The sequence below is a fragment of the Callionymus lyra genome, chromosome 15 (assembly GCF_982586985.1).
Source record: "Callionymus lyra chromosome 15, fCalLyr1.hap1.1, whole genome shotgun sequence".
NCBI classification, from domain to species: Eukaryota; Metazoa; Chordata; class Actinopteri; order Syngnathiformes; family Callionymidae; genus Callionymus; species Callionymus lyra.
In genome coordinates this window covers 6599129-6611054 of record NC_141832.1, presented here as the reverse complement: position 1 = coordinate 6611054, position 11926 = coordinate 6599129, and the positions used below count along the sequence as shown (strand labels likewise).

At 43.7% G+C, this 11926-nt stretch overlaps 1 protein-coding gene across 1 annotated transcript; it reads left to right on the top strand.

Annotated features, from left to right (window-relative positions):
- Positions 1-272: 272 nt before the first annotated feature.
- On the top strand, positions 273-11671 carry aldh16a1 (aldehyde dehydrogenase 16 family, member A1). Its single transcript, XM_087809717.1, has 17 exons — positions 273-524; positions 1905-2004; positions 2067-2193; positions 3262-3419; positions 3483-3560; positions 6643-6833; positions 6891-7049; positions 7964-8122; positions 8176-8332; positions 8614-8689; positions 9623-9728; positions 9795-9928; positions 10009-10182; positions 10429-10615; positions 10889-11074; positions 11132-11257; positions 11324-11671. The coding sequence occupies exons 1-17, from the start codon at positions 435-437 to the stop codon at positions 11462-11464; spliced, it is 2349 nt and encodes a 782-aa protein (XP_087665843.1). The 5' UTR covers positions 273-434; the 3' UTR covers positions 11465-11671.
- Positions 11672-11926: the final 255 nt, after the last annotated feature.

Below are 11926 nucleotides of genomic sequence, written 5' to 3'. Positions count from 1 at the left end.
CCTTATTGAGAAAATAAGCGGAATTTAGCTTATATCGACCACTATTATAGATTAATTTCTGATGCAACCGATGTATTGTGTTATGCTGAAAATGCCGCGCAAAGTGATACATTTTTTATTATTATATTGCATCACTAGACACGTATCATAACGACAATAAAACAAGGTCAACGTTGTCACAATTAAAAATAAAAAAATTAAAATAAGTAAGTTATCGCGGGCGATTTCATCGCTTCCGCCTCAGAAGGAAGTTCGACCGGAAGTGAGTAGGTGGGAGTTATCTTGGTGTGTTCGCTCCTTTCCTGTCTTTCCAGAGCAGCTCGAGTGTCACACGCGCGCACGTCGAGCTGACGCGAGGACGGTTCACGCGCCTTCACGTCAACTTTGATCGACGTTCGAGTCCAAACACACACTTTTGAGCTCGTGTCAGTATTATGGCCGGAACCCCCCGCGCGACCGTTCACGACATCTTCCTCACCATGGATGACGGACCTGCAGCAGCTCCCAGCCTCACCTGTGCACAGGTGAGTGTGACGTCATCACAGGCGTCACAGTGACGAGCACGATGAGTGCCAGTCTAGTGCTGTGGTCTCTCGTGAGGATCGTTAACTGGACTCACAAGACCAACATGTGACTCGAGTCAAATACTTCAAATGTTACTTTAAAAACTTTGATTTTACTTTGATAACTTGTACTTTATACTTTGATAACTTGTACTTTATACTTTAATAACTTGTTCTTTTACTTTAATAAATTGTACTTTATACTTTGATAACTTTTACTTTATACTTTGATAACTTGTTCTTTTACTTTAATAAATTGTACTTTATACTTTGATAACTTGTACTTTATACTTTGATAACTTTTACTTTATACTTAAATAACGTGTACTTTATACTTTTTCTTTCTGTCAACAAGTACACGAGGCTGTACTTCAACATACTAACTTTAACTCACTTGAAGTTAACCATTCATCCTAAGAAATAAAACAAATAAAAAACACCTTGAAAAATGTTACACAAACGTTTATAAAAAATATAAACTGTTACAATAATTGATAAAGTTTTTAAGCTGAAAATATAACGAGTGAAAAGTTCAAGGTTAAAACATGAACTTTGATCTAACTGTCAATAGTTGACCCTCTGCTGGTGAACACACACACACACACACACTCGCACACACACTCGCATACATACACACGCATTCACACACGCACGCATACACACACACATACACACGCATATACACACACACTCGCACACACACACTCGCTCGCACGCACACACACACACTCACACACACACAAATGAAAACACACTCGTATTTAAACACACACACAAATGATAAAAAACACTCACCCACACAAATGAAAACACACTCGTATTTAAACACACACACAAATGAAAACACACCCACCAACACAAATGAAAAGACACTCGTATTTAAACACACACACAAATGAAAACACACTCACCAACACAAATGAAAACACACTCGTATTTAAACACACACACAAATGAAAAAACACTCACCCACACAATGAAAACACATTCGTATTTAAACACACACACACACAAATAAAAAAAACACTCACCCACACAATGAAAACACACTTGTATTTAAACACAAATGAAAACACACTCACCAACACAAATGAAAACACACTCGTATTTAAACACACACACAAATGAAAACCCACATATTAAAGAAACACAAATTTAAACACACATGAAAATTGTGCTTCTTTCATATTTCAGAAGTTGTGTCGTCAGATATAACTTGTGTTGTGTTTCACAGCATCCATGCGCGTGTGCGGCTGCAACACAGTTGTGTGAGCATGTAGTTGTGTGAGCACGTAGTTGTGTGAACACATAGTTGTGTGAACACGTAGTTGTGTGTCTCAGGCGTGGCTGGACCATCATCGTCGAACCCTCGGCTTCTTCATCGACGGGAACTTTGTTCTTCCCCCGGGGAGACCCACGCAAGCCCTGCTGGACTCACAAGGTACTGCAGGTCACACGAGACACTGAAGAAGGTCCTCGTGTCTCACGATGATGATGTCACAGGTGCTGAGGTGTGCAGCCACATGCTGGCCACTGATGATGACATCACCGAGTGCATCTCCTCGTCTGTGATTGGTCGGAGGTCTTGGGCCGCCCTTTCCTGCCAGCAGAGGTCCAAGGTTCTGCTCAGGTAGGTTCTTCAGTCTGATGGTTCTGATGGATGGTTCTGGTTCTGACTGATGGTTCTGACTGTAACTGACGGTTCTGACTGATGGTTCTGACTGTAACTGATGGTTCTGATGGATGGTTCTGGTTCTGACTGATGGTTCTCGTTCTGACTGATGGTTCTGGTTCTGACTGATGGTTCTGGTTCTGACTGATGGTTCTGAATGTAACTGATGGTTCTGCCTGATGGTTCTTACTGATGGTTCTGACTGTAACTGATGGTACTGTCTGATTGTTCTGGCTGTAACTGATGGTTCTGAGGGATGGTTCTGGTTCCGACGGATGGTTCTGGTTCTGACGGATGGTTCTGACTGTAACTGATGGTTCTGTCTGATCTTTCTGGTTCTGACTGTAACGGATGGTTCTGACTGTAACTGATGGTTCTGTCTGATGGTTCTGACTGTATATGATGGTTCTGACGGATGGTTCTGGTTCAGACGGATGGTTTTGACTGTAACTGATGGTTATGACTGATGGTTCTGTCTGATGGTTCTGACTGTAACTGATGGTTCTGTCTGACGGTTCTGACTGTAACTGATGGTTCTGGTTCTGACTGTAACTGATGGTTCTGGTTCTGACTGATGGTTCTGACTGTAACTGATGGTTCTGTCCGACGGTTCTGACTGTAACTGATGGTACTGTCTGATGGTTCTGGTTCCGACGGATGGTTCTGGTTCCGACGGATGTTTCTGACTGTAACTGATGGTTCTGTCTGATCTTTCTGGTTCTGACTGTAACTGATGGTTCTGTCTGATGGTTCTGACTGTAACTGATGGTTCTGTCCGACGGTTCTGACTGTAACTGATGCTACTGTCTGATGGTTCTGGTTCCGACTGATGGTTCTGACTGTAACTGATGGTTCTGACGGATGGTTCTGGTCCAGACAGATGGTTCTGACTGTAACAGTTGGTACTGCCTGATGGTTCTGGTTCTGGTTCTGACGGAAGGTTCTGTCTGATGGTTCTGACTGTAACTGATGGTACTGTCTGATAGTTCTGACTGTAACTAACGGTTCTGATGGTTCTGGTCCCAGGATGGCGGGTCTTCTCGGGCAGCACGGTCAGTGTGTGTCACAAGTGTGTGACTTGAGCGGCGCCTCGTGTTCCTCCGGCGCTCTGGTCCGACTGTGTCAGTTCTACAGCAGCTGGGCTCAGCTCAGAGACACGCTCATCGCCAACTGGACTCCTCTGGGTCAGAACCAGCTTCAGCTTCTTCACTTGACGTCATGTTTGAAGTTTAGTTCTTGTTCTGCAGGAGTCGTGTTGGTGACGAACTCCGACGACTCTGGACCTTATTCTCTCTTCAGCAAAGTCCTGCCGGCGCTGTCTATGGGTATATAGATGCACACACACACACACACTGTCTATGGGTATATAGATGCACACACACACACTGTCTATGGGTATATAGATGCACACACACACACTGTCTATGGGTATATAGATGCACACACACACACACACTGTCTATGGGTATATAGATGCACACACACACACTGTCTATGGGTATATAGATGCACACACACACACTGTCTATGGGTATATAGATGCACACACACACACACACTGTCTATGGGTATATAGATGCACACACACACACTGTCTATGGGTATATAGATGCACACACACACACTGTCTATGGGTATATAGATGCACACACACACACACACACACTGTCTATGGGTATATAGATGCACACACACACACTGTCTATGGGTATATAGATACACACACACACACACTGTCTATGGGTATATAGATGCACACACACACACTGTCTATGGGTATATAGATGCACACACACACACACACTGTCTATGGGTATATAGATGCACACACACACACACACTGTCTATGGGTATATAGATGCACACACACACACACACTGTCTATGGGTATATAGATGCACACACACACACTGTCTATGGGTATATAGATGCACACACACACACTGTCTATGGGTATATAGATGCACACACACACACTGTCTATGGGTATATAGATGCACACACACACTGTCTATGGGTATATAGATGCACACACACACACACACACTGTCTATGGGTATATAGATGCACACACACACACTGTCTATGGGTATATAGATGCACACACACACACACACTGTCTATGGGTATATAGATGCACACACACACAAACACTGTCTATGGGTATATAGATGCACACACACACACTGTCTATGGGTATATAGATGCACACACACACACTGTCTATGGGTATATAGATGCACACAAACACTGTCTATGGGTATATAGATGCACACACACACACACACACTGTCTATGGGTATATAGATGCACACACACACTGTCTATGGGTATATAGATGCACACACACACTGTCTATGGGTATATAGATGCACACACACACACACACTGTCTATGGGTATATAGATGCACACACACACTGTCTATGGGTATATAGATGCACACACACACACACACTGTCTATGGGTATATAGATGCACACACACACACACACTGTCTATGGGTATATAGATGCACACACACACACACACACTGTCTATGGGTATATAGATGCACACACACACACTGTCTATGGGTATATAGATGCACACACACACACTGTCTATGGGTATATAGATGCACACACACACTGTCTATGGGTATATAGATGCACACACACACTGTCTATGGGTATATAGATGCACACACACACACACACACTGTCTATGGGTATATAGATGCACACACACACACATACTGTCTATGGGTATATAGATACACACACACACACACATACTGTTTATGGGTATATAGATGCACACATACTGTCTATGGGTATATAGATGCACACACACACTGTCTATGGGTATATAGATGCACACACACACACATACTGTCTATGGGTATATAGATGCACACATACACACATACTGTCTATGGGTATATAGATGCACACACACACTGTCTATGGGTATATAGATGCACACACACTGTCTATGGGTATATAGATGCACACACACACTGTCTATGGGTATATAGATGCACACACACACACACACTGTCTATAATAATAATCATAATAATAATTAATTATTATTATACATAATAATAATAATAATAATCTCTATTTATATAGCGCCTTTCTAGACCAGGGTCACAATATGGGTATATAGATGCACACACACTGTCTATGGGTATATAGATGCACACACACACTGTCTATGGGTATATAGATGCACACACACACACTGTCTATGGGTATATAGATGCACACACACACACACTGTCTATAATAATAATAATAATAATAATAATAATATCTATTTATATAGCGCCTTTCTAGACCAGGGTCACAATATGGGTATATAGATGCACACACACACACTGTCTATGGGTATATAGATGCACACACACACACTGTCTATGGGTATATAGATGCACACACACACACACTGTCTATGGGTATATAGATGCACACACACACACACACTGTCTATGGGTATATAGATGCACACACACACACACACACACACACACACACACACACACACACACACACACGCACACACACTTTCTATGGGTATATAGATGTACACACACTGTCTATGGGTATATAGATGCACACACACACTGTCTATGGGTATATAGATGCACACACACACTGTCTATGGGTATATAGATACACACACACACTGTCTATGGGTATATAGATGCACACACACACTGTCTATGGGTATATAGATACACACACACTGTCTATGGGTATATAGATGCACACACACACTTTCTATGGGTATATAGATACACACACACACTGTCTATGGGTATATAGATACACACACACAGTGTCTATGGGTATATAGATGCACACACACACTGTCTATGGGTATATAGATACACACACACACACTGTCTATGGGTATATAGATGCACACACACACTGTCTATGGGTATATAGATACACACACACACTGTCTATGGGTATATAGATACACACACACTGTCTATGGGTATATAGATACACACACACACTGTCTATGGGTATATAGATACACACACACACACACTGTCTATGGGTATATAGATACACACACACACTGTCTATGGGTATATATATACACACACACACTGTCTATGGGTATATAGATGCACACACACACTGTCTATGGGTATATAGATACACACACACACTGTCTATGGGTATATAGATACACACACACACTGTCTATGGGTATATAGATGCACACACACACTGTCTATGGGTATATAGATACACACACACTGTCTATGGGTATATAGATGCACACACACACTTTCTATGGGTGTCTATATATATATATATATATATATAGACATGTATGTATATATACATACATACATACATACATACATACATACATATACCTTGATGTTCTTCACCTGCTTCAGGTAACGCCGTCATCGTTGTTCCTGGTCGTGCCAGCAGCGCCTCTGCTCTTCTATTGGCTCAGCTCTTCACGGGGGCGGGTCTTCCTGTGGGGGCCATCAATGTGTTGACAGGAAGTGACATCATTACTCTTGCGGCTAAAGTGTCCGAGAACCCGGACGTGAACTACGTCACCTATGCTGGCAACGAACAGGTGAGTGGTTGTTGGTTCTATTCCCGCAGTCTTGTCATGCTGGTGTCGTCGTCTCAGGATGGCGTGCAGTTGTGTCGGGCGGCGGCGAGCAGCGGCGTCCACGTGTCTGTGACCCCTCACCTCGGCGCCACCTGTCCCTTCATCGTCTTCGAGTCAGCTGACCTTCACAGCGCCGCGGACGCCGTCATCGAGGCGGCGTTCAAGAAGAAGAGAGAGGTGGACGCACACACACACACTAGTGGACGCACAAACACTCTAGTGGACGCACAAACACTCTAGTGGACGCACACACACACACTAGTGGACGCACAAACACTCTAGTGGACGCACACACACACACTAGTGGACGCACACACACACACTTGTGGATGCACACACACACACACTAGTGGAAGCATACACACACACTTGTGGATGCACAAACACACTTGTTGATGCACATGCACACACACACACACACACACACACACACACTAGTGGACACACACACACATACTAGTGGACGCACAAACACACACACTTGTGGACGCACACTTGTGGACGCACAAACACACACACTTGTGGACACACACTTGTGGACGCACGAACACACACTTGTGGACGCACACACACACACACACACTTGTGGACGCACGCACACACACACATACTTGTGGACGCACACACACACTTGTGGACGCACAAACACACACTAGTGGACACACAGATGCACAAACACACACTAGTGGACACACGGATGCACAAACACACACTAGTGGACGCACAAACACACACTAGTGGACGCACAGATGCACACTTGTGGACTCACACTTGTGGACGCACAGATGCACACTTGTGGATGCACAAACACAAACTAGTGGACACACAAACATACTCTAGTGGACACACAAACTCACTTGTGATGACAAGCACACAGATAAAAACACAAACGTTTGATACACGCGCACAAACCTTTTATTAACAAATCGCATACAAACATTAATGACACAACAAAACATGACACAATAATGAGAAACACACAGTGAGACAAATACACAAGTTACAAGTGGATAAACACAAACGCACATCATCATGTCACAAATACACACACAAACTGAGACGCACACTCACATGTTGTTGTTGTGTTGCAGGTCAACTGGGTGTTGTGTGTCCAGGAGAGTGTGTTGCAGGACGTTGTGGAGTGTGTGCGTGTGCGTTTGTCCAGCCTCAAGTGTGTGTGTGTGAGCAGCGAGGCCCAGAGGCGGGAGGTGGAGGCTGCAGTTCAGCAGGCTCAGCAACAGGGGGCGACGGTGAGTCAGAGTCGTCCGGACCACTGCAGGATCTAAAGTATCTTCTTCTCTAGTTGGTCCAGTCTTCTGCCCCCCCCTCCTCCGGCGCCATGTACCCCCCCACCCTGCTGTGCGGGGCCACGCCCTCTTCTCTCTGCGTGTTAAGCCCCTCCCCCGGACCCCTGCTGCCCCTCATGACCTTCAGGAGCAACACTGAGGCCGCGACCCTCGGTGAGATACTTGTTATTGTAGTATTAGTGTGGCATCATTGTTGTAGTATCATTGTAGTAGCATTATAGTATCATTGTAGTAGTATTATTGTTGTATTATTCTAGTATTATTGTAGTATCATTGTAGTAGTATCATTTTAGTATAAACAATTTCCCGAAGGATCAATAAAGTTCTACCTGTCATAGTAGTATTATCGTAGTATCAATATAGTATTGTTATATATATATATATATATATTTGTTGTTCTAGTTGTAACTGGTTCCTGTCATGATTGTCGTCAGCGAACCACAGTCCTCACGGTCACGGCGCCTCCGTCTGGACTGAAGACCTGACTCTGGCTCTGGAGACCTGCAAGAAGTGAGTCCACCATTAAAGGTTCATAGTTCAAAGTTCAATTTCTTAATAAATAGTCTGGTATTTTAATTCCTATAGTTCAAAAATATGTTTTATTGGTAGTATTTTAAATTCAATATAAATGATGGTGTAACAGAGTCACCAGACGTGACTAACGGAGCACAGATCTACCTGATCAGGTGTTTCTACGTCGTCATGTGATCGTCTGTGCGTCACATGATTGGCTGAAGGTCCGACATTTATAAATATAAACGACCACAAGATAACGCATGAAAAGATATTGAATCTAGAAAATTCAATGTTGTATTTTTAGATGAAGAATATCAATGAACTTTTATTAATGAAAGAATGAACCTTTAAATAAAGAGTTAAATGATTCAATATTAAAAAATAAACCTTTAAATAAAGTATTAAATGATTCAATATTAAAAAATAAACCTTTCAATAAAGTATTAAATGATGCAATATTAAAAAATAAACCTTTCAATAAAGTATTAAATGATGCAATATTAAAAATAAACCTTTAAATAAATAAAGTATTCAATGATGCAATATTAAAAATAAACCTTTAAATAAAGTATTAAATTATTTAATATTAAAAAATAAACCTTTAAATAAAGTATTCAATGATGCAATATTAAAAATAAACCTTTGAATAAATAATAAATAAATGATTCAATATTAAAAAAATAACCTTTAAATAAATAAAGTATTAAATGATTGAATATTAAAAAATAAACCTTAAAATAAAAAAAGTATTAAATGATTCGATATTAAAAAATAAACCTTTAAATAAAGTATTAAATGATTCGATATTGAAAATGTGAGACAAAAGGCTACAAATAGAAAAATGTATTTTAGAACATGATGCAGGGTGTCCTCTGCCTCTCACCCGGGGTAGCTGGGACGATGCTCACCTCTGCGTTGCTCCTGCAGCTTGTGCGTGGGCTCGGTCTGGATCAACTCGCTGTCGCTGCTGGATCCATGTTTCCCAGCCACGGGTCACAAGGTCAGCGGCACCTGCACGGACGGAGGTCAAGAGGTCGGTGTGACATCATCATCCATGTAAGGGGGGGGTGACTGACGTTGTGTGACTGATCCTCTCCAGGGTCTGTACCAGTATCTCACTCCCTCTTCATCCTCCTCCTCCTCCTCATCATCACCTCCTCGACGCTCTCAAGTGGACTTTGATGCGTTTGGAACTGAACCATGCGCAGCTGTAGTACCTGATCTCACCAGCAGGTGTGTATGTGCAGCGACACATACTGATGAAGACACTGATGAAGCTCCTCCTCTTCTTCTTCCTCCATCCTCCTCTCCAGCGCTCCCAAGTCCTTCCTACAGTTCGTGGCAGGTAAGGCCTGCAAGTCCGTGTCCGGCTGCACTGTGGCGGTGCCGGCACCAGGGGGCGCCACAGGCACAGTGGCGTATTGTCCTGACGGAGGCGAGAAGGACGTGAGGAACAGTGTGGAGGCTGCAGTCAAAGTTCAACCAGGGTGAGAAGACTCTATGACGTCATCATCTTCATCTCCTTCTTTCTTTTTCTTCTTCTTCGTTCCACTTCTCTTCTTTATCATTCTTAAACTCTTTTCTTCCTCTTTGTTTTATTATCATTCTTTCTTGTCGTTTCTCCTTCTTTCTTATCATTCCGTCTCCCTCTTTATATTTCTTCTTCCTCACTCCTTTATTCATTCTTAAATTACCTCCTTCTCTCCTTTCTTCTCGTCCTCTCTCCGTCCCAGCTGGATGAAGAAGAGTGCATCCTCTCGTGCTCAGTCGCTGCTGTCTCTGGCCAAAGGTCTGGAGGTCAACAAGAGGTCGTTGGCTTCAGCTGTCGGCGATCAGACGGGTCTGGAGGAGGCGGAGCTTAGTGTGACCCGACTCTATGAGTGGGCGTCGTACTGTGACAAGATCCAGGGATCAAGTCTGGTGAGTGATGATGATGATGGTGATGATGATGATGGAGATGATGTTTAGATGAAGATGATGATGATGATGAAGGTGAAGATGATGAAGGTCAAGATGAATATGGAGGGGATGAAGGTGAAGGTGATGATGATGATGATGTTTAGATGAAGATGATGAAGATAATGATGTTTAGATGAAGATGATGAAGATTATATTATGATGATTATGAAGATGATGTTTATATGATGAAGATGATGATGATGAAGATGAAGATCTGACCTGGTCCAACTTCAGTCCGTTCCTCAGTCCGGGTGTGGTCTGGCGCTGCCTGAGGCTCTGGGTGTGATCGGGGTCGTGCTCCCTGACAAATTCCCTCTCCTCGCCATGGTAACCATCCTCGGGGCGGCCATCGCCACCGGCAACGCCGTCGTCATGGTTCCCAGCGAGACGTGTCCACTTCCTGCACTGACCTTCATCCAGGTGAGACCCCGGGTTCACCTGACGCGACGAGCCCCGTGACCTTGTGTTCTCCTCCAGGTACTCCAGGCAGCAGATCTGCCCGCGGGGCTGGTCAACGTGGTGACGGGTCGCAGTGACCCGCTGACCCGCGCACTCGCCAACCACAGCGTCATCCGGGCCGTGTGGTACTGGGGCGGTCCTGAGGTGGGCGTTAGACCCCTCGACCTCTGACCTCGTCCTCATCTCACCTTCCTGACCTCTGACCCCCAGGGTTGCCAGTTCCTGCGGCACACCTGTCCCCTGAAGATGCTACGTTGCCACGGCGACCAGGACTGGCGGGCGTCATCGGTGCTGGAGCACATGTGGAGGAACGCCGTCCAGTGGAAGAGCGTCTGGATCCCCACTGCCTGAAGACCCTCGAGCAGACCTCAGGGCCGGAAGCATCATCCACGAGTCACTGGTTCAACTCTGGAGCTGTGAGAGAGTTACACAAATAATAATAATAAACGCTTAACTTCTTTGATCGTTATATTAAAATATCATGTTGATCCAAATACGTGTGAAACAAATAAAAAGTATTCAATTGAAGATAAAATAAATAATAAATACAAACAATTATTTTTCGTGAGTTGAGACGTGTTTTCGAACCTTCACCTTCATTAATGCCTTGCTCCTGTTCAACCCATGAATAAAACGTCAACTTCCTGTTTCTACTTTCACTTTCTCGACCAGAGGGAGGTTCGGATTCTGCCGAGTCATGATTCTGCAGAATCATGCTAATGACTCGGCACAATTTGGTCCAGACACGCGAAGAGACTCGACGAGATGTTTGTGAAGGTGCGACGTCGTGAGTTTGTTCTGTAACATCTCGGT